At 42.3% G+C, this 23,874-nt stretch overlaps 1 protein-coding gene and 1 long non-coding RNA gene across 3 annotated transcripts; one reads left to right on the top strand and one right to left on the bottom strand.

Annotated features, from left to right (window-relative positions):
* Positions 1-420: 420 nt before the first annotated feature.
* Positions 421-18,353, bottom strand: ZFP28 (ZFP28 zinc finger protein). Of its 2 annotated transcripts, none has more exons than XM_031004462.3 (8): positions 17,987-18,353; positions 17,497-17,588; positions 9,583-9,709; positions 9,327-9,422; positions 8,110-8,270; positions 7,045-7,159; positions 6,621-6,716; positions 421-3,545 (listed from the first exon to the last, which is right to left on the bottom strand). In XM_031004462.3, exons 1-8 carry the CDS (start codon positions 18,300-18,302, stop codon positions 1,837-1,839), a joined length of 2,712 nt encoding a protein of 903 aa, XP_030860322.2. In that variant the 5' UTR covers positions 18,303-18,353; the 3' UTR covers positions 421-1,836. The 2 variants fall into 2 exon arrangements, with proteins under 2 accessions (XP_030860322.2, XP_055226681.1); XM_055370706.2 differs by lacking the exon at positions 17,987-18,353 and adding an exon at positions 9,956-10,089.
* Positions 18,354-18,445: 92 nt separating this feature from the next.
* Positions 18,446-19,695, top strand: LOC129528735 (uncharacterized). The gene is made up of 2 exons (XR_008674023.2): positions 18,446-18,785; positions 19,473-19,695. It is a non-coding gene; the product is annotated as an uncharacterized lncRNA (long non-coding RNA).
* The last annotated feature ends 4,179 nt before the right edge of the window (positions 19,696-23,874 follow it).

The following is a 23,874-nucleotide window of genomic DNA, read 5'->3' as shown; positions in this document are numbered from 1 at the left end:
AAAAAAAAAAAAAATTATTGGCCGGGCGTGGTGGCTCATGCCTGTAATCCCAGCACTTTGGGAGGCCAAGGTGGGTGGATCACGAGGTCAGGAGTTCAAGACCAGCCTGGCCAAGATGGTGAAACCCCAACTCTACTAAAAATACAAAAATTAGCCAGGCGTGGTGGCAGGTGCCTGTAATTCCAGCTACTCGGGAGGCTGAGGCAGAGAATTGCTTGAACCTGGGAGGCGGAGGTTGCAGTGAGCCGGGATCACACCACTGCACTTCAGCCTGGGCAACAGAGTGAGACTCCATCTCAAAAAAAAAAACAAAAAACTTCTTGCAATTTTTGCCTAATTATGCTTCCCTGTTACCGTCAAAATAAATATATCTTACTGGGACTGAATTATAATTTACAAACATTTGAACAATATTGAGTATTTCATCTAGAAAAATATCATTTCTCCTTTTATTGACATCTTTATTTTTCAATATAGTTTAATAATTTCCTTTCACCTCTATTGATAAATGAGTTCCTTTATCATTTGTTTTCTTGTTTCTGATGTGACAGTTGTATTGCCCTCATAAAATTAGAATCTTTTATACATTTTTCTCTACTCTAGAGCAGAGGTTGGCAAACTTTCTGTTAAAGGATAGGAAATATTTGCAGTTTTGCGAGCCATATAGTCTGTCACAGTTGTCTAAAGCAGCCATAGTCAATAGCTAAACAAGTAAGCATGGCTGTGGTTTGATAAAACTCTATTTACAAAAACAAGCAGCAGATAGGATTTGGTCCATGGGCTTTAGTTTGATAACCTCTGCTCCACAGCAGGGAACACACACATTTTCTGTGTAGGATCAGACAGTAGATATTTGGGCTCTGCAGGCCACATGGTCTCCCTTCACAACTGCTCAACTCTGCTGCTACAGCCTGGAAGCAGCACAATCAAGGTGTAAATCACTGTGTGGCTGAAGCCAACAAAACTTTATTTACAGACACCAAAACTTAAATTTCATATAATTTTCATGTTGAAAATATTCTTTTCACTTTTTTCAACCCTTTAAAATTTTTTTAAATTCTAGATCATGGACCATACAAAAACAGTCAGTGAGACTGTGGCCATGAGTCATAGTTTGCTGACCCCTATTCTGGATCAGTTTACCTCACAATGAATGGTTCCTTAAAAGTTTTAATACGGTTCATTTATAAATGTGATTTTTAAACAGGTCAAATCTTGCAAAGTTTTCTAATTCTTGAGTAACGTCAGTTGTTTTAACTTCATGCATATAAATCTTGCATTTTTCTGATTTTTTAAATTCATTTGTCCCAGGTGACCTATTCATTCATGGTCCCTAGACTTTCTAAAACAAATCAAGTCAAATGTAAAGTTTAATTTTCTCACCAACAAGGTCACATCACCTTACATTCACATAGGGTCAGATGGAAAGCCACAAAACTAACTTGGCATTATAGAATCAAGTTTTAAAACCAACAAAGGCAAAACCTCACCCACTACTGGAGAATGCTGTTCCTGATCGAAAATGTGCTTTTTCCTACCCTCATCCTACTGCATCATTTTTTTATCAGAGCTGACTACTGTAACTTTTCAATGTTCAAATACGAAGTTTTTAAAACAACTAAGTTTACTGAGCACTTACTATGGACCAGGCACTGTGCTGAGCACATCTCACACATTAACCAATTTAAAGAAACTATAAGTTTTACAAGAGGAGTGAATAAGTTACATTTACACTTATGTGAAGAACAAACGAATAAGGGACAAAAAGAAAACAAAAGGGCAGGGAGATGGGGTTTTAAACTGCTGGAGTAGTCAAACAGAAATGACGTCTCGAGGCTATGGTGATGGGAGGGAGGATGGATTCCAGAGAAATTTGGGAAACAGATCCACAGGATTTGACGTGGAAGGTAAAGAGGGGCATGTTGACGACTCTCCAGTATGAATTCGCTGATGATGAGCTAAGTGAGCAGTTTGCCTGAAGACTTTTCTGCTTTTCTTATAGTTATAAGATCTCTCTCCAGTATGAACTCTCTTATGTTGATTAAGGTGTCCAATTTGGATGAAGGTTTTCCTACATTCCTTACATTCATATGGTTTCTTTCCAGAATGGATTCTCTGATGTACACTAAGGGATTGACGATGACTAAAGGCTTTGCCACACACACTACATTCATAAGGTTTTTCTCCAGTATGACTTCTGCGATGACAAATAAGGGAGGATTTTGTCTTGAATGCCTTTCCACACTCAATACATTCATAAGGTCTTTGGCCAGTGTGCAGTCTTTGATGTTGAGTACAGGATGAGTTATCACCAAAGGCCTTCCCACATTCCATACATTTATAGGGTTTCTCACCAGTGTGAACTCTCTGATGTTGAATGAGGTGTGTGGTCTGGCTGAAGGCTTTACCGCATTCCTTGCACTCATATGGTTTCTCTCCTGTATGGGTTTTCTGATGCTGTGCAAGGTGAGCCTTCTGGGTGAACGCTTTACTACAAACCTTACATTCATAGGGCTTCTCTCCAGTATGGATTCTCTGATGAGTGGCAAGCTGAGAACTGATGCTGAAAGATTTTCCACACTCCGCACATTCAAAAGGCTTCTCCCCAGTATGAATCCTTAAATGACTGGCAAGGTGTATATTCTGCCTAAAAGCTTTTCCGCACTCTTTACACTTAAAAGGCTTTTCTCCAGAATGTACTCTTTGATGTTGAGTGAGTGATGCATGATGGCTGAAGGCTTTTCTGCAAACATCACATTCATATGGTTTTTCTCCGGTATGAATCCTTTGATGTACAGTAAGGGAGGAACCATACCTGAAGGATTTGTGACATACATCACATTTGTAAGGTTTCTCTCCAGTATGAATTCTCCTGTGTTGATTAAGCCCTATGTGGTCACTGAAGGCTTTCCCACAATCGATGCAATCAAAGGGTTTCTCCCCAGTATGATAGTATCTCCAGTGACGGATAAGGGATGTGTTCTGTATGAAAGCTTTCCCACACTCAATGCACTCATAGGGCTTCTTGCCAGTGTGACATCTCTGGTGTCGGGCAAAGGATGAGCCGTCACTAAAGGCCTTCCCACATTCATTACATTTATAAGGTTTCTCTCCAGTGTGAATTCTCTGATGAACAGTAAGAGATGAGCTCTGGGTAAAAGTTTTCTTACATTCATTACACTTGAAAAGCTTTTTTCCTGCATAGATGCCTGTTTGTTTTATTACCACTGAACTTTTTTGAAAATTTTTAATTGAATCACGATTATGAACTTTCTCTTCTGAATCGTCCAAACAGAACCATCTTCCAGATTTGTTATATGTACGTTCTCTTTCCTTAGAGAGGGTTTTGTTATGAGTAATTGGCTCTTGCCTGAATTGTGTCTCTTGACCTACTGCAAGCTTCCTTCCAAACACATAGTCAGAATCCCAATTTTCTCTGAAACTGGAACACTCAAGTTTAGTGTTTGAGGTTCTGTCTGTTACCCCTTCAGCATATGAATCTTGCTTTGGAAATAATTCCTGGGTCTCATGTACAGATCGCTGGCCTGAAAGATACCAAGAAAACACATATTTCCTTTTTCGTGTGCTAGGAAAAAGGAATCTGCCAAAAGGAAAACTAGTGAATTAATTCACTAATTGGTGAATTCATCAACATACATTTTACAGCTCTAAAAACTATTACATTTAGGGCTAGGCACAGTGGCTTACACCTGTAATCCGAGTGCTTTGGGAGGCTGAGGTGGATCACTTGAGGCAGATCACTTGAGGCGGATCACTTGAGGCCAGGACAACATAGCCTGCACAACATAGCAAGATCCTATCTCTAAAAAACTTTTTTTAAAATTAGCCAGGCATGGTAGTATGTGCCTGTAGTTCCAGCTACTCAGGAGGCAAAGGCAGGGGGATTGCTTGAGCCTAGGAGGTTGATGTGGCAGTAAACTATGATCAAGCCATTGCACTCCAGCCTGGGGAACAGAGCCAGACTCTGACTCAAAAAAAAACAATTATTTTCACATTTTCCTGGTTACTTCCACAAGCCTGAAAACATCCTCAATTCTCTGGCCATTCCATAATGAAGCCTTGCAATTTCTCTCTTTTTGGCAATATTTTTCCAGCTTTATTGAGGCATAGTTGACAAATAAAAATTGTATATATTTAAGGTATAAAGTGTTTTGATATGCTTACACATGGTGAAATGTTTGCCACAATCAAGCTAATTACCATATCACCTCACATAATATACTGTCACTGAATTGTACACTTCAAAATGGTTAAATTTTATGTGTACTTTTCTATAATAAAAATATGTAAATAAAACAAACAAAAAACAGACCACACAGCAAAATACAGAAGAGAAAGGTAAGGAAAGAAGGGAAAAATGAGAAGGAAAGAAAGAAAAGGAAGGAAGGGGATAAAGGAGAGAGAAATAATTAAGTTACAGAAGGTCAAACAAATGTATTATATGATTCAAATGGGACTATACATCTATTCATTTTTTAAAAGATAGGAGTGAAACAAATGAAAAAATCAACAAAGTACATGCTTCTATAAATGAAGATAATTCCCAAGTTAAGCTACTATATAGTAAGAAATACCATATGCAAACTTCTAGACCACACAAAATTAGGGAAAAATTTTATCAAACTTATTAAAAAATAGCATTCATATCAATGTTGCATAAATACAGGAAAATATACAACCCAATAGAAATGTGACTAATGAGTATAAACACACTATGAATAGAATACAAACTCTAAACAGATTTAAGAGCACATATTCTCAACATCGTAAGTAGTTGGGGAAATGCAAATTAAATAAAACATTTTTCGTCTAGCAGCTTGGCAAAATTTTTTTTAAACTACAAAATACCCATATTGGTGATGATGTCTAGAAACAGTATTCTCATATATTCTCTACCAATGGTACAGCAAAATATCCATGACACTTTAAAAATACGTATACTTCGACCATGCAAATTCATTTCCAAGCATATATCTTCAAGAAATATTCTGACATGTAAGCAAGAAGATATGTACAAACTGGACCACTGTTGATTATAGGTGAAAACTGGAGAAGACCTCCTAAATGTTTAAATATACTCAACAGTAAATAATTTAAATAAATTATGTATATTCATATAATACTAAATAGTCATTAAAAATGAAATAGAACTATATGTGTCAAGTTGTTAGCCACACAAATAGGAGAAATCACATTAGAAATAATATACTGGACTATATAAAAATTGAAAATTTTTACATGTCATAATTTTAAAAGACCTAATTAAAATTAAAACTCTTATTGCCATATGTGAAAATAGTTTGAGACAATATATCACAGAATTAGTATGCTTATATACATAGCAATCACTGAGACTGTTAAGAAAATATTTAACACATGAGAGAACTGGGTACAAATGACAGACATTTTACAAGAAGATAAGAGAAAAACCAAATTTACGAAAAAATGTTCAACTTCTTTCATAAAAAAAGAATAATTGTAGTGTATAATCTTTCAACAAATAATGAGCAAAAGTTTTCATGTAAATAACCAATACTTTCAAGATGCAATTAAACTCATACATCTAATTGTTGCTAGTCACCAAAAACAAAAAAACTTTCAGAGCCTAGCAGGTGCTCATATCCAGGAATACAGCAATCCCCAAAATGTGTAGTTTTCACTTAACTTGAAAAAAATCTATTATAATTGTATCTTTAATACTAAGAAATGTAAAGCAACCTAAGTGAGCAATGGTATATACAGCGTGGAATCCACATGAAAAACGTGTATGCGTAACTGAATATACACTGTAATTTCTACTATGTGAAAAAATGTGTGTTTATCCTAACTTAAATGGGTCTAAGGTGTATGTTGTGATAACATCACGGTTTTCTATTCTTTTGCCAAACAGTAAACAATTACATTTTCTACAAACCATTATTTTCTATGGAAATTTCCTTTCTTTCCCTTGTGTATCAAGAGGAAAAGATCCTTTACTTCCACCTTCTTGCAATTCAACTTCTACCCACCTGTCCTACTAAAACATAGACACCACTGGGAACAACATCTCCTTTGTCTCTATAATGCCCTATTTGAAATTCTGCAAACTCTACTTCATGCAAGCTATCCATAAACATGTCTTATCCTTTCCATTAGAGTAATTCACTGATGGCTTACATTTATGTGTAATTCTCCCTTTTTCCAATCGCCTGCCAATACTCAGCAGAGTGGCTCAATCCCATAACTTTCAATTTGTGGTTCTCACAGGAATGGATGCATGATGAAAACAATAGGCCATTTAACCATAGAAGAGAAAACCTTTGGAAGTCAGCTCAAAAGTGCATCAGGGTCCGGAAAAGATCATTTAAGGAAGTGAGTGGATGATACACATCCCAGTGGCCAAGAAAAGAAGGAACTTCAGGGAAATGGGAGTTACTGGAGAGAAGGGGGCAAAGGAGGAGAAAAGAATTATTTGGAACTCCCAGAGTTCAATTTTCTTTCCAGACCCAGAGAGCCTGGGTGAAGTTTCCTACTGTATATTAGTGAGGATGCAGCCTTTTTGGTAAAAGCTCCGCTCTCTCTTGCAGTAGATTTTCCACACCAGGCTCTCCTGCACTCACCTGAGAACAGGCTTCCTGTCAGCTCTCGCTTCACCATCCAGGGCTCCTTCTCTTGCTCTAGTAAAGAGACTAAATCTGGCTTAGCCACACAATGTCCTGAAAAAGTGAAAAGAGATGAGGTTTGGCCAACAGTCTTGGCATCCTAAAATTGAGAACCACTTCCTTGTTGATAGAAAAGTGTTACTGCTGAAAGAAACAGAAAAACAGGTGAGTAGGATCTGAAAGACACAAGAAGATAACGCTTCAAGCCTAACAAAGACACCAACTTTCACCTCTACAAATGCCAAATTCTTATCTTAGGAATCCACAAAATTCAGGCCAGCATGTCAGAAGACACCCCCTCCCTCCTCCATAATTCAAAACTGAAGTTTCAAAATGGAGGTACCCGACGATAGATTCAAATATGGGAGAGGGACATCCTTACCTGCTGATCCCAGGTCACTGTTGTTCTCCCATATCCGATTCTTACAGAAATTCTTCTGAGCTGGGTGTAGCTGCTGGGGGAAGTCAACAGCCAGGTTTTTGATAGTCACCAAGCCCTGCAATGGTAAAAGCACGTTTTTTAAATCAAACCATGTTCGTGAACTCACCTGGTCTCAGTGGGATGGACTGTGTCCACACTGCAAAAAAGGCACTCCGTACCAAGAACTGCAACTTAAGTTCTGGTACACCAGGTCAAATAATGACAGGGCTTAGTTATAGCATATATGTTTGGGGAAAAACATAGAAAAATAGGAGAAACTTTCTGCTATGGAGAGTTTGTCATACTTACACACAGTATGAACTTACACACAGTATGAACCTTTTAACACAGATGGAAGGCTTTCCCATATTCATACAAATTATTCAACAAGTCCACAGAGTTTTTCTCTTATATGAAATCTTTGATGAAAAGGAGGGGTTGACATTCTGCTCAAAGCTTTCTTTTTTTTTTTTTGAGACGGAGTCTTGCTCTGTCACCCAGGCTGGAGTGCAGTGGCGCGATCTCGGCTCACTGCAAGCTCCGCCTCCCAGGTTCATGCCATTCTCCTGCCTCAGCCTCCTGAGTAGCTGGGACTACAGGTGCCCGCCACCACGCCCGGCTAATTTTTTGTATTTTTAGTAGAGACAGGGTTTCACAATGTTAGCTAGGATGGTCTCGATCTCCTGACCTTGTGATCCACCCGCCTCGGCCTCCCAAAGTGCTGGGATTACAGGCGTGAGCCACCGCGCCTGGCCTCTGCTCAAAGCTTTCTTACATTCATCACAAGTCAAACATTTCTGACCTTGACAGATTTGTTTGTAATTCATTACAACTCAATTTCCCCCTCCACTGTTGTTATGTGTATCGAGATTAGGCACTCTCTGTTCTGAGGGGATAATCTGTCTACAAGAAGTATTGTATTCAAATGAAAACTTCTATAGTTATTGTAGTCATGGTCTCTTCCCTCAAGAAGAGTTTCCTCATGAAGAATCCTTCTTCTTGCCTGAAATTTGTCTTGTGACTTACCGGCTGTGTCTCAAACAGAGCATCATAATCCCAGTGTTCCCCTAACAGAGAGTACTCCAGATTATAGCTTGTGAGTCTCTGTGTTATCACTGCCTGGGATAGCTTTCCTTCGCAGAAGTCCTTGAGAGGTAACTCCTTGATCTTCCACACAGCCTTCAAGTCTGAAAGACGTAAAGAAGGCAAATGTATCTTTTATCATGTGTTAGTATGAAGAAAAATTCCAAAATGCAACCGTTAAATTAAAAGCCACAAAAAAGCATATAGTCATTTATTTTTATGGAAGAAAATGAAAAGCATATCATTTTGAAAGCTTTCTTATATTACTAGCAATATTCAACCAACCCTACATTCCTAAATTTGTGTAGCCATAGTCCTAAAGGCCACAATAAGACCTTTCCCACCTAAAAGTTGAACAAGAGTTCACATTTTGTTTTTAGCAGAAGACTGGAAAAAGCAATTAAAAATCAAGAGATAAGGGAGCTCACAAAGACTTAAATGTAAAATAAAATGTCTAATATAAAGAGAAAGTGGAGGCTATAGAAGAAAACTGCCATATGATCCTTATTTCAGCTTTAAGTCAACTCTTTTTCACTCCTTGTCCATTTCATCTAGAAAAAATTTCATCTCTATCTCTACATACCTCCTTTTTTTTTATTACGATGCTAACTAATAAAAGTCCAGATCCTGGCCTTAAAAATGTAAGTCTTCACAATTAACTAGTCTCAACAAGAGATGAATGATCTGCAGGAAGAAAAAACAGTTCTATCTCATTAAACTAGCTCAAAGTATGTGATTTCATATGATGTTAAATTGGAAACTTTCACACATTCTTGTTCTCTTATGCTATATGATGACCCATGTGAGTCACTTTAATTTATAACTGTCAGTAACTTGTCCTGTTGTCAATGCAAGCGTTTCCTTTGAAGTGTGAATTGAACAAAGAAACCTTGTAAGATTCTCAATGCTTTAGAAACTGTAACCATTTCCTGTTAGGATAAAACCTCTGAAAGAAATCTATAATTCTAATTCCTTGTCTTAATAATTTGCTGTTCTGGAAATAATACTGTAGTTGAAATTTCTGTATTCCCAAATAGTAAAAATAACAGATATTCCTAAGCAAGAGGCTTAGGAAGAGTCTGCTGAAGATGTTCCGTGTCTGAGTCAGCTGAACTATGACCAGCAGTGGCCTCACCCTACCTGGTTCTCCCACAACTCACCTGGGCACCAGGCTCTTGTCATCTTTCGCTTCACTGTCCAAGGCTCTTTTCCTTGTTCCAACGAGGAGATCACATCGGGCTTAGAAACACAAAGTCCTAGACACATAAAAAACAACCTGGTCATACTGTGTGGCTGTCCAGACTGAGATGCAGTCCCCTTGGCTTGACGCAAGAGGGCAGTGCAGGTCTTGGTGATAAAGGCATGAAAGGCTTCTTAGTCCAGGACGTGGGTAGGGTGAGGGGTGGGAGCCCTTACCCAGCGATGCCAGGTTCCTGTAGTTCTCCAACATCACCTTCCTGTACAAGTTCCTCTGAATGGGGTTCAGCCACTCCCACTCCTCTTGGGAGAAATCTACAGCCACATCCCCAAATGTCACCAAGCCCTGAAATGATATAACCATGTTCTTGCTCAACCAGTGCTCATGCCCCCACATGACTGGGGGTTTGTTATAGAAAGAAATGTGTCCCCTGACAAAACTCCTACATTAAAGTCCTAATCCCCAGTACTTTTGAATGTGACTGTATTTAGAGACAGGGCCTACAAAGAGGTAATTAGGGTTAAATGAGGTCATATGGGTGGGGCCCTAACCCAGTCTGTCTGGTGTCCTTATTAAAAGAGGAAGAGATACCACGGTGTGCAGGCACAGGGAAAAGGCCACGTGAGGACACAGAGAGAAGACGGCCGTCTGCAAGCCAAGGAGAGAGGCCTCAGGAGAAACCAAACCTGCAGGCACCTTGATCTTGGACTTCCAGCCTCCAGAACCTTGAGAAAAGAAATTTCTGTTGTTTAAGACACCCATTCTGTGGTATTTGTTCTGGCAGCCCTAACAAACTAATATAGGGATCTAAAGATTCCTTGTCTTCATTTTGAGTAAGAGACTATAAACTCAGAACTGTGGAGATCTAGTTAGGTATTGTACAGCTAGCCTCATTCTGTCTTAAACTCCAGGTAAAAGAGAAAAATATGGAGACAGCCCCTGACTTTGGAGAACTTGCAGTTTTGTGGAGGTGAAAGGAGGCAGCCACAAGAAAAACCCCTGACATCAATTCAAAACTATAAATAACAAAGACTAACTTGTTCTATGCACAACAGGTACTACAGCACTGTCCAACATGGGGACATTTGAGTGGCCTGAAGCAGCACAAGAACGGGGCAATAAACTTGAGATGAACCTCAAAGCCATCAGTATTATTCATGACTAAACTGGGTTCTAAGAATTTCTATTTTTACTCTCAGTGTTCAGTAGAGGTCATTAAAAAAAAACCTAGCAATTTTTTTTTCTAAAATGAATATGTAATAAGAATGAAAAACAAAAAGCACTATAATGTTTTTAATTAATGAAATGCCTTTACGAACCAAGGTGCCATCTTGGAGAAGCTAGGCATTATGAGGAGCTATCAGGAGCACATTTGCTAACAGCTTGGCATGAGCAGGATTTTCTTGACCAACTGGCAAGATGGGGCTGCTCAGCTCCTGCTGGCAGATTTTTATGGAGCATAGTTTTACAAATTCAGCCTACAACTCTGATACGTTCCAATGTATTTTAAACATCTATTCAGTTGCAACTCTAATCCCAGGAACCTGTGGCTAACAGAAGGCAGATTTAACTGACTAGCAGCTGTGGGATTTTCAAAGTCTAAACTAAAATGAACATGCGAAACAGTTGGACTACCCCAAAAGCTGAATTACAATTCCAGCACTCACCAGCTCTGAAACCTCACTTGGTTACCTAACGCCTCTGTGCCTCAGTTCCCCAGCTATAAAATGGAAAAGGCAACAATACCAACCTTGTAGATTATGTTTTGGATTAAATGAGGCAACACATACACAGCACTTAGAACGTGCAAGGCACAATGGAAGCATGCAGTGAACATGACTTGTAATGATGCTGACTGTCATAACTCTCATTCATAGGGATGCTGCCTCTGCTTGTCACCCTTGACCTATATATTTTCAGGCAGTCCTCACCCAGTCCCCATTTGTGTGTTCTAGATAGAAAAGTCCCCATACTATGAAATGACCACTGTCCTTCTGCATGAAGCCTGGTGAACCTGATAATGTAACCTTCAAGTTCCCTTACTGAGCCTTGAGCTCCCTTCAAAGTATCCAAGCCAACCCTGTCTTGGGAAACTCACCTAGATAATGCCCTGAACCCCAATAAAGGCTCCAGCCCACAGGTCCCTCCCTCTCTCTTGGTCCCCACCCTTTGGCTGGGCATGTGTGTCCTCAATGTCTCCCAAGCCCTTCCAGTAAGCCCTGCAAGGTGTGCTGGCCACTGTTCTCTGGAATCTGTGAGTAATAAACAATCTTTTTGCCATTCTGCTCTGAGTGTCCCTCACCGTGCTGCATCTGACTACACAAAACCTAATTTAAATACCTCACTTAACAAACCACAACACCAACCAAGAGCTGAACCTTTTAAAGATTCACATTATTCTACTAGAAACAAAAGTCCCTTTGAGGTTTGATATCTGCTGAATAATATACAATCACTTGTTCTTTAACCTGCTACCAAACTTTAAGGACATTTGTAACTGAATTGTGTAAAGATAGGTCAAAAGGGTTTTGTAAGTGATATCCCAATTTGAGTGAATATCAACTGCAGAGGGAGTTGAATCAGTCAACTGCAGAGCTACACTCTTGATGGTAAACTCATCATGGAGAAGTCTCCTAAGCTGGGGACTGAAAGGCCCCCTGCAGTGTAAACCATGAGGTAATACTTGCAGGAAACAGCCAAGAACTGCTTAATGTCCTTGAGCAAAAGACACACTAATATGGCTACCTGAGCAAGCTAGTCTAAAACAAATGCTGGTCACCTCTCAGCAATAATTTTGCAAGTTGAAGCATCTTGGCATAAAAGAAGAGGAACTTATTTGCTTGCCAAGAAGAATCAACCCTAGTTTCCCAGGTTGATCATGCTTATGCATTAGTGATCTGCTTTTGTACCAGTGGTTTGTTAAATGCCTTCAATGTAATCATGTAGAGGGACCCAACGTTAGCAATATACATATATCCTCCTAAGACATTTTCTGTTTATTCGGACAGCTCTTTATGTATAGAATCAATGACTTGTTTTAAAAATGTCTTTTACTGTAAATAACAGCAATAACAATAGCTGAAAGCACTTACAACACTTCAGACACAATTCTATATACTTATATATTAGCTTATTTAATCTTCACAACGATCCTAATAGTCAGTACTATTACTATTCCCATTTTACAGATGAGAAAATACTGAGCTGTAATGTGCCCAGGATCACAGACAGTCAGCTGTAGAGCTGGGTTTTGAACCCAGGAGTCTGACTCCACAGTCCATGCTCTTAACCTCCACTTCAGGTGTCAGCAAAGTTTTTCTGTAAAGAGCCAGAAAGTAATATTTTAGGCTTTGTGGGCCAAATAGCCTTGGCCACACCTCTTCAATTTTGCCACTGTAGCACATAGATAATACATAAACAAACAAGTATGTTGTGCTACAATGAAATTTTTTTTATGGACACCAAAATGTGACTTTCATTTAATTTTCACGTATTCTTCTTCTTTTGATTTTTTTCAACCACTGAAAAATGTAGAACTCATTTGTAGCTGGTGGGCCACACAAAAGGAGGTGGTGGTGGGCTGGATTTTGCCTATAGGCCATAATTTGCCCAGTTCTGTCCTATATTAAACACTTTTTAGGAAGTACGCCATCTAAGTGTCTTGCCTGTAAATTTCTAAAACCGTCATGATGACATGAGGATGCTGCCAGCTAACACTAGTAAGTCCTTACTATGTGCCAGGTACCTCAATCCAGGCACTATACACATCTTAACTTAATCCTTACAAGAACTGCTTGAGGCAGGTCCAATTATTTTCCTCATTTTACAGATGAAGAAAATGTGGTCACTTGAGTTGCCTGAAGGTTACGCAGTGCTTAGATGCTAGGGCTAGCATGTGAACCTAGTCCATGACCTTTGACCACTTTGCCATTCTACTTCTATTAAAAGGTTCTACTTTGATAATAGTAGTAATACTTAGTATCCATTCACCCTGACAGTGAAACAAGTTCCAGTAGAAAACATGTTTTCAGATAAAAATAAAATGAACTTTCCCTAACTGATGTCTGGATCAACCTACTTAATTTAGGTGGAGACAAAACATTGTCAAATGTGCAGGTCCTGTTCTTATTCCTGTTGCTGCAACATAAATATGCAGACTTCAAAATGGGTTTCACATTTTTACACTATACCACAGAGAAAACATTATACAGGCACAGAATCTACTCCTGATATAGGCATCTGATGTAAGTTAACTCATCTTAATATACATATGAACTGGGTATGGTGGCACACGCCTATAGGCCCAGCTACTCAGAAAGCTGAGGCAGGAGAATTCCTTAAGCCCAGGAGTTTGAGGCTGTAGTACACCATAACTGTACCTGAAAATAGCCAATATACTCCAGTCTGGGCAAACCAGTGAGACTCCCATCTCTTAAAAAAAATTATATATACATATATATATAATATACATATATTAATATATATAAAACATACATATACATATATAATATATTCTATATAATATATAAACACACGCACACACACAAAGATAGAGACATTAAAAGAACACCAACAAAAAATAAAAGCAACTTTATACTTACAGAAAAATCTTTCTGTTGAAATTTCATAGAAAAGAATGAATATGAAGTACTTTATAGAAAAAATACACTAACAAGATTTGTTTAAATTCAATTCAGTTAATTTTTAAAGCATACAAATAAACATTTATTTGGTAATAACTATTATTCCTGATGAAGTGTACATTTTTTTCAAAACATGAATTCTAGCTTTTGAGGCACTACTGCTGTTCTATCCAAAAATAATTTTAGAAGTATTCCGATTTCATATAAGCTTAGGAAACCTTAATCCATGAGGAAAGAAAAACTTCTAGGAATGTATTCATACAAAATAATCAGGGGCTGGGCATGGTGGCTCACACCTACAATTCCAGCTCCTTGGGAAGCCAAGGTGGGAGGATTGCTTGAGGCCCGGAGTTTGAGGCTGCAATTAGCTATGACTGTGCCACTGTACTCCAGCCCAGGTGACAGAGTGAGACCCTGTCTCTAAAAGCAAAAAAACAAAACAAAACAAAAAAATTAGGGATGAGGCACATTTTCAGGTATAAAAATGACTATTCTAACACTATACTAAATATCAAAACACTGGCCACAAGAGAACTTTAAGAGTATATTCAAACATTCATCCACCAAATATTTTCTGTATCAGACATTAGGCAAAACTGCCCCAAATCCTTGCCTATGAAGTAAGGAAATGAGACAAGAGAAACCGAGATAAATTAAGTAAAATACATTTGACCTTCAAACAACATGGATCTGGGCTGCAAGGGTCCACCTATATGCAAATTTTTTCAACCAAATGCAGACTGAAAATACAATTATTGTCTGGGCGCGGGGAATCACACCTCTAATTGCAGCAATTTGGTAGCCCAAGGCAGGCGGTTGCCTGAGGCCAGGAGTTCGAGACCAGCCTGGGAAACATGGCAAAACACCATCTCTACAAAAAATACAAAAATTAGCTGGGCATGGTGGCACATGCCTGTAATTCCAGCTACTTCGGAGGCTGAGGTGGGAGCACTGCTTGAGCCTGGGGAGGTCAAGGCTGCAGTGAGCCGTGATGGCACCACTGCACTCCAGCCTGGGTGACAGAGTGAGACCTTGTCTCAAAAAAGATTATTTGTGGTATGGAAAACCTGTGTCCACCGAGGGCTGACTTCTCATATCTGCAGGCTCCACATGGCTGATGAATAAGTGCAAATTTTGGTATACGTGGGATTTCTATATATAGTATGTTGAAAAGTACTACAAGGGCCAGGCACAGTGGCTCATGGCTGTAATCCCAGCACTTTGGGAGGCTGAGGCGGGCGGATCACTTGAGGTCAGGAAATCGAGACCAGCCTGGCCAACATGGTGAAACCCTGTCTCTAAAAAAAAAAAAAAAAAAAAAATTAGCCGGGTGTGGTGGCTACTCGGAAGGCTGAGGAAGGAGAATCACTTGAACTCAGGAGGCGGAGGTTGCAGTGAGCCGAGATCACGCCACTGTACTCCAGCCTGAGTGACAGAGCAAAACTCTGTCTCAAAAGAAAAGTACTAAAAGAAAAAAGCAAAGCAGGGAAGAGGGATGTGAAGAACAGGTAGGAGGCTCTGAAATTCTAGACAGGGTGAGCAGGAAAATGAGAAGGCGATTTTTCAGAAAGAAGAGAGTGATGTAGATGTCAGGGGTAACAAGGAGCCAGGTCATGTAGGGCCTGGTCAGTAACAGGAAGAGTTTTGGCTTTTATTCAGAGAAACCACTGGAGGGTCCTGAGCACAGCGTGACACAAGGTGACATGTTTGAATAGACCCCTCTGGCTGCTCATCGAGAAGGGGCTGTGGGGAGCGTGAGCAGAAGCAGGAGGTCACAGAAGCACAGTCAAGAAGCCAACAGTAAAAGGAGGACTTGGACCTGCTGCTGGTGATAGATGTGATGAAAACTGCCAGATTCTGCACATAATTTGCAAATAGAACTGACAGGATTTGCATCAGGACCAAATATGGAAGGAGAAGGAAAGAAATGAGACAATAATGACAAGGCTTTCGGACTGAGTAACTGAGAGGATGAAACGGCCACTGACTAAGACTCAAACTGTGGGAGGAGCCGGTTTATGGGAGACTCTCAGGACTTCGGGTCTGGACAGGCTGTCTTGAGTTACCTATCAGACACTCAGGCAGAGGAGTGGAGCAGGATACACAGGCCGGCGGCTCAGAGGAGAGGTGTGGGCTCACAATGTGAATCTGGGAGGAGCCACCATGTGGGTAGGTTTTACAGACAAGGAACAGGCTACTATCCCCAGGAGACAGCATGCAGACAAAAAAAGAAGGGCCATGAGCAGAGTGCTGAGGCACACTCTGTTCAAGTCAGGGAGGTGAGTAAGAACTGTGGCAAAAACTGAGCAGTCAGGAAGATGAAAGTCAGATGAGTGTGAGGTCCCAGTAGCCAAGGGAAAAAAGGGGGCCTATTGAAGGACAGGGATGAGCTATTTGAGGGATAGGTAGCCACCTGTTTTGTAAATAAAGTTTTACTGGAACACAGCCCATCCATTCATTTACATATTGTCTTTGGCTACTTTAGCTCTATAAGAGCAGAAAGGAGTAGATGCAGCAGGACTTTCAAAGCCTAACATATTTTCTGCTGTGGCCTCATCCCAGCACAAGTTTGCCAGCCTCTGAGCTATTTCAAATACCAATGATAGTCAAAAAAGACTAAGAATTGAGCACTGCATCTGGTAGTGTGAAGATCACAGTAACCCACTCAAGAGCAGTTTGGGTAGGACAACTGGAAGCTGGTTCATCTGTACATATATTTTTTGAGGCCTCAGTGGAAGCGAAATGGTTCATCTATTAATGAGCTAGCTATGATATTTATAGGACACAGCCAACAGAAACAAACACAACTATTTACTGGCATTTTTTATTTAAAGCCACAAAATCAAGTGGGAAAGCCTTTCATATTGCGCCTCCTCTCCCTAAAATGTTGTCTTTCTTTACTGTGCCTCCCAAACATCTTCTCTCCCTTCAAGGCAAGGCTCAAAAATCACCTTGGTAAATAGGCCTACCCTTCCGCTACAGGAGGCTGGAAGCCAGGAGCACCTTGTAGTCCTCGCTCATAATACTTGGCCCAAGGATGATCACATTCTAGAATCTTGCTTGTTTCCTTGACATTGGGTCAACAGGCTGTGAGCTCCAGAGCAGGGAATAGGGCTTAGCTATTGGTTTGTTCAGTGGCTGGCACAAAGTGGTCACCAAACAAACCATGTATAGCAGAAGGGTCTGCCGTGTTCCTCAAGGGGCACAATTCCTCCATCAGAGTCCCTCTGAGAAAAGTGGTACAAGGGAGAGGCTGAATCGTTTCATCAATCAAGAATGAAGGCTGACTGGGATGAAGAAGAAGCAGGCATCGAGGCCCCGGGCAGTTTAAACTTTTCCCCGTAGCCCATCACTTCACTAGAACGTGAAGAAATAGAAACCCGCGCCCAAACAGGTCTCTTAAACTGAAAACTTTCAAGAAAATAAGCAACATTAAGTCCCGAAAAGCAAGACTGCATTTCAGAGACAAGAGATGAAATGCCAACTCACCTGGGACATGGTTTTAGGTCCAATTCCTGTCCCCACAGCCTCCAGCTTCTTGTTTCTCTCCTGGGGAAGAGCAGTGTCCCTGGAAGGCAGAGCTGGAAGAGAAAGGAGTAGCTAGAGACCAGGTCTACACCACAGTCCCAAATCACCAGCCTAGAAACGTCCCTTCCTGCATGAGCAGGTGGGATAAGATCATTACCCTGCCTAGGGACTGCCACAACGTGGAGATAGGTTTTTTTCCTCCCTGGGAGCACGAAAACAGGAAAAGTGTCTAGTTAGAGTCACCCTGGGAAAGTCAACACCCTTTTACCGCGGCTTGGTGCTCTGAATCAGTTGAGCTTCCAGATCTTCAGATTCTCCCACTCCACCAGCTTCAAAGACCAGGGGCACAGTTCTCCAGCAATTGGTCCCCGAGAGCCCAACCCCCTCCCAGATCTCATCCCGAGATGAATTCGTCCCGGTCCGCCCGGCCCCAAACACCTGTCACTCTCACCTCTGTGCCCAGGCCCCGTAGTGGCCGCTCCTCGCTGGCCTTTGGATGCGAGGCCATTCCTTGAGCGCGGCCTTCCCCGGGCAGGGAGGGCCAAGGTGGCTGGGGTCCCTACAGTCGGGCCTCGGCCCGCCCGGGGCTTTGTGCGGGGGGCGCCTCTACCAGGGAGCGGCGTCGGCTCGCGGGCACTCGCACTCGACGCCCCCCGCATGTCACCCCAGGCCGCGCGACGCCCTGCCGACCGGTCCCTCACAGACCCACACCCCTGGCCACACCCGCCCGCCACGCCCAGCGAACAGCCCCGCGCGCGCTCCCCCATGGCCCGGCATCCACTGGGCCGCGCCGCGGAGCCGCCCCGCCCCCGGCCGCGCCCCGCCCCTCCCCACCCCTCCCCGCTGCCCCGCCCCGCCCCGCCCCTCCCCGCCCCGCCCCGCCCCGCCCCTCCCCGCCCCTCCCCGCAGCCAAGAGAAGCCCGGCGCTTCCCACTTCCAGTGCGCAGGCAGCGCCGCCGGAACCGGGCGTGGCCTCCGCGCAATGCCCGCTGGGAAGCGTAGTCCCAAGCAGGGACGGATGCGGCGGCCCTCGGAGCTCAGGTTGCAAGATACGGTTTGGCCCCGGGCCTATGCAACGCCCGCCCGTCCTGCCCTCTGCGGGTCGCTCTCACTTGTCCCTGGACCGCAGCCGCCGCATAAGTGGTGGCCAACGCTGGGCCTGGGTGTGGCCGGAAGCAGAGGCCTCTCTGACTACACACCCACCCCCCCCAAAGGCTTCTGGGAGTCGCGCAGGCGCAGCGGCAGGCCGGGTGAGGCGGGGCTTGCGGCGAGGGGTGGGACCGCAGGGCCGGAGTAAAAGGGTGCTTGGCTGTGACAGGTGCTAAGGGCCTGGGCGTCAGCTCCTTGCGGGAGCGTCACTGCCGACCGGGAAGGGAAAGGCAATCTTGGGGGCCTCCGGAGTCCGGAGGATCACTCTGATGGGTGATGTGTGTGGGCTAGGAAGGGGGATGTAGAGAGCTTGTGGGATTGTTTTGGGTGCCCCCTCACCTTCTCCCATTCTCTCTGGCTACACGGGCCTCCCATCCTCCAAAATACCATTTTCCATTTTGTAACCTATGTATTTGCACGTCCTAGGTCGAAATAGTCTAACCCCAAATTTTCGTCTGGGCTGGCTCCTTTATGCCATTCACTTGTCATCGCCTCAGAGAGGGCTGCCTAACGTCTCAAAAATACCAGCCCTGGCGACCTCTTAAAGTTCCCTTCCTGTGTGAATCACGGTCTGAAGTTAGCTGATGGATTTATTCTTGAACATGTTTAGGACCGGTCTCTCCCCCAGGGGCCTTATCAGAACTGGAGAGCTTCATCCTGGGAGCCAAGGGCCTTGCTGGCTCACAGGCAGTGATGCTGTTACACCAGTCATCACAGATGCACTGACCTCTGCACGCCCAGTCACACTGCACGCCTGGTCTCCTTACTCTTGAATTGATTTCTGTCAGGTCTCCTGGCCTCAGTGATGGAATTAAGATGACTTCTATCTCTGAATCCAAGGGTGACTGAAAGCCGCAAGCTGCAGAAAAGACAAGGTTAGCATTTCTCTCAAAGCACTTCAGTCTCATAGAAAAGGCTTAGTTTCAGTCAGGTGGACCTAGCCATGTAATAGCTGTGGCAGACACTGCTAATGGTCTCTCTGGTGTCTATTTTGCACTCCTTCCACAGCAGAACATTGATGCTCTTCAAGTGGCCATCTACCCAGCTTATAATACCTCCCCAGTCTCCTTGTAAGGAGTAGTGGCTCTGTAACCAATGAATTTTAAGTACAGATTTGGTGGGGGTTTGGTGGATGTGTGGAAAGAGACACAGCTGGCATGTAACTCTGGCCTTTTGTCATCTCACACAACCTTCTTCCTGCTTGGGTATGACACAGGACGTCAACAGGTAGAACAGCTGTAGAGAGCTGGCAAAGGGATCGTGACCAACTCAACATTCCACTGGAGGCTATATGATCAAACAGCAAACTGTTTATCATGAATGCAGAATGTGGGCAAAGTCGCTTCTGCTCCAGCCACCAGAAGGTTTGCTGAAGGCAATCACTCCCTGGTGCCATGCTCCTTGAGGTTATCTAATGGGACATCTAGAGCCTATTGGTTGACGAATGCAGTCTTGCAAGCCTGCTGTAAATCAAGCTACTGACCGACAACCACCCCCCCTTCTCCCTATTCACTCTAATAAATAAGAAGGACTGTGAAGGCTCAGGGCCCGTGTTCACTGGAAGCAAGGAGCCCCCAGACCTCTTCTTCCAAATATACTCTTTTGTCTTTGTCTTTATTCCCATGTTTGTCATCCTTTGTTCAGTCCAACAGGGATAGGGTCCGCTGCAAACAGCCACCTTGGCATCATGAGGATGAAAGTTATGCTAAAGATGGCTTAGCAGAAAAAAAGAGAAATAAACAATCAAAGAAATGGTATTAGAAATGAAAAAGTGGACATAATCACAGAAATTTTTAGAATTTTGCAAATACTATGATCACCTTATCTCAATATATTTAAAACATATGCAGGGGCTTACCGTAGAGAAAATTATAAGTACCAAAACTGACTCAAGAAGAAATGGAAAATCATTAAATAAGTTCTCAGGCTTTTCCATGAATACCAAAGCAATAAATAATCCCTATCCTATAAAACTATACTGGAGAATTTAAAACTAGACACCCTTGATACCAAAACTGGACAAGGACAGTAGGGAAAGAATTTAAGTAGGGAAAGAATTCCAATCTTCAGTGACAACATACACATTAAAATCCTACCTAAAGTGACAATAAACAAAGTCCAGCAATACCTAGAAAAATATGTCATGTCCAAGGAAGATATGTCAGAATACTTTCATGTTCTGGAATGTAGAGGCATCACCTATGTGGATAAAGACAGCATCCTGAGTTGATGGAGAAATGGCATAGAAGGAACCAGGTCCTTTGATGACATCATGGAGCAAAGCTGTCTTCTTGCCTTGACCTGCTACCTACCTACATGGGAAGCTGTTACTTGAGAAGGCAATAAAATCTATCTTCTTTATTGACAGAGTTGACAAAACCTTTTTTATCTTATTGTAGCAGTCACTTATCCTCAAATGACTGCTATATCCTATTTTCCTATTATATGGGGCTATATGCGTCCTTGTTCATATTTAGCAGAGAAGCAACAGAAGCACACTAAAGAATTATGAAGAAAAATATTTCAATATATCCAAATTTTTAGAGAGCTACAAGAATAATTTCATTATTAAGTTCTCCTGCAGCAGGAAGATGACAAAATATCTCACCTTAACCACCAGGAGTTACACTGTGTGCTTTTTTTATAAACCTAAAACTATAGCTTTTTGAAAAACAAAAACCAACAAGAAAGATGAATAATCTCCCGGCTGAATCATTTAGATTAAGCTGATACAACTTATGAACTACTGCCAATCTTCACATTTGCCATATTTATAAATTGTTTTATTAATTTCTTAAAAATTCAGTATAAAGAATAATATATACTCACAATAGGCAAAAATAAAATTTATAGCACAAAGAAAGGATGTCATATGCTTAGGTGTCAGATGTTTAACAAACAGAATGTACAACATAATGACACTTGATTTGGGAAATAATACTTAGTCCAATGAATTTAGTTATCCAAGGAATCTGCTGATTAAAAATATGAATTTTGTATAAAATCATAATTTCTGATTCTATATTTTTCTCTGGAGAGGTATTTTATGTTTTACGTCCATAGGGCCTTACCACATCATGGGACATAAGTCTTTCCTTAGTCACTCAGGAAAAGCCTTGTGATATCTGGCTAAGATGAAGGGCAGTCTAATCCTGTCACTGGGAATTCGGTCAGCTTTCGATGAATCATCTGAGGGTGGAAGAGACACCTGAGCATGAGTTGAGTTTTGTTAGAAAAGACAAAAAGGAGACTGAATGCCAAGCAGGTAACCAACAGTACCTACTGCCAAGAATTTATCACAGGAGTGCCACGGTGGGGAGCCTGTTAATATCATTCACCACTATTCATACATAAGGATGAAACAGTTCCTGGAATCATCTCAATAGCTGATTGAGATAAAATGCAGCTCACACCTGTGATTTTAAAAAGAAAAAGCCTTAGCAAACTAGGAATGGTGGAGAGCTTCCTTACTTGGATGAGAAGATGGAATAAAATTATTATAAACCCCAAATACTTTCATTCAGCTTTGGTTAAAATGGTCTGTCAACATCAGACTGGAAAGCAAAGGTTTCCATAGGTAGTCCTGAAAATGGAAAGCAGTGGCATAGACTTTGTCTTTTATTGTAAATAATATTTACTCATAACTTATTATTAATTGGAAAATGGAAAAAAAAAAGCCTCAGACCAAGAGGTGAAACCTCACTTAGGTTAGATATTGTGAGCCTACTTTAAAAGCAGTAGAGTGATAAATTGGCCTTCATCAAACTGAGATACACAGCATGTGAAATAAAAAATTCACTGGGCTTAAAAGCAGAATGGAAACAAAAGAAGTAAGATTAAGTGAACTTGAAGAGAGATTGATGGCAATTATCCAATCTGAAGCACAGAGGAAAAAAAGTTGGGGGGAAAAAAACACTGCTTCAGAACAACGAACAGGCAGTAACTAAAATTCAAAATACAATACCATTTCCGATTATGAATTTTAGCTCCAGATCAGCTGCAAGAACAAACCAGAAATCCCAAGAGTACCCACAGACCCTCTGAAGGAGGCAGGAGACACCCCAAATACTGTGAGTGCCCCAACTTCAGAAATGGGAAAGAGAGATCCTCCCCTTCCAAACATACCCCACCCCAACTGGAGAAACTGAAGGTCTGTTTGTGGGAGAAGTTTCTGACATTTCCTGGAGCTGAGTCAATTTAGAGAGCTGAGCAAAATACAGGGGTAGAGGAAGCAGCGGGAAAGACCCTGGGAGCTTGCTGGACCCCAGGCAGGCCATTCCTGCCTGGCACCACAGGGATCCACTGGGAGGGCACTCAGGTGAGAGGGGGAAAACACCAAAGGGAGAAGGAAATCTCCAGCTGCACTTTGTGACACTTTGAACTGGGTGAGAAGCCTCCTGGTCAGAACTTGAGGCAGGGCACAGATCAGGTGTGCAGACTCTGCAGGCAGGGAAAGAACGAAGCCCTTTTCTTTTGCAGTTTGGAGGCTCGTAGCCTGGGACAAGTGCTCAAGCCTGGTTCATCCACTGGCTGGAAACAGACTCAGTTCTGTTGGGGGGTCACAGTGGGAGTGAGACCGGTTCTTTCGTTTGTGTGGGAGCTGGGTGAGGCCTGTCACTGCCAGCTTTCCCCCACTGCCCTGACAACCAGCATGACTCAGCAGAGGCAGCCATAGTGCTCTTAGGTACCCAACTCCATTCATCTGGGAACCTCACCCACATCCCCCACAGCAGCCATAGCAAGACCTGCCCAAGGAGAGTGTCAGCTCAGACATACTGAGCTCAGACATACCTAGACCTGCCCCCACCTGATGTTCCTTCCCTGCCCACCCTGGTAGCTGAAGACAAAGGGCTTATAATCTTGGGAGTTCTACGGCCCCACCCACCAATGGTTCCTCTCCAAACTGCCACAGCTGATGCTCTTTGGAAAGTGCCACCTCCCAGCAGGAGGCAAACCAGCACAAAAATAGAGCATTAAACCACCAAAGCTAAGAACTGTCACAGAGTCCATTTTATACCACTGCCACCTCCACCAAAACAGGTGTTGATATCGACGGCTGAGCGACCCATAGGTGGTTCACATCACAGGACTCTGTGCAGACAATAGCCAGTACCAGCCCAGAGCCAGGCAGACTTGCTGGGTGGCCAGACCCAGAAGAGAGACAACAGTCACTGCAGTTTGGCTCACATG

This window comes from Gorilla gorilla, chromosome 20 (assembly GCF_029281585.2).
Source record: "Gorilla gorilla gorilla isolate KB3781 chromosome 20, NHGRI_mGorGor1-v2.1_pri, whole genome shotgun sequence".
NCBI classification, from domain to species: Eukaryota; Metazoa; Chordata; class Mammalia; order Primates; family Hominidae; genus Gorilla; species Gorilla gorilla.
This window is presented reverse-complemented; position numbering and strand designations above follow the sequence as displayed.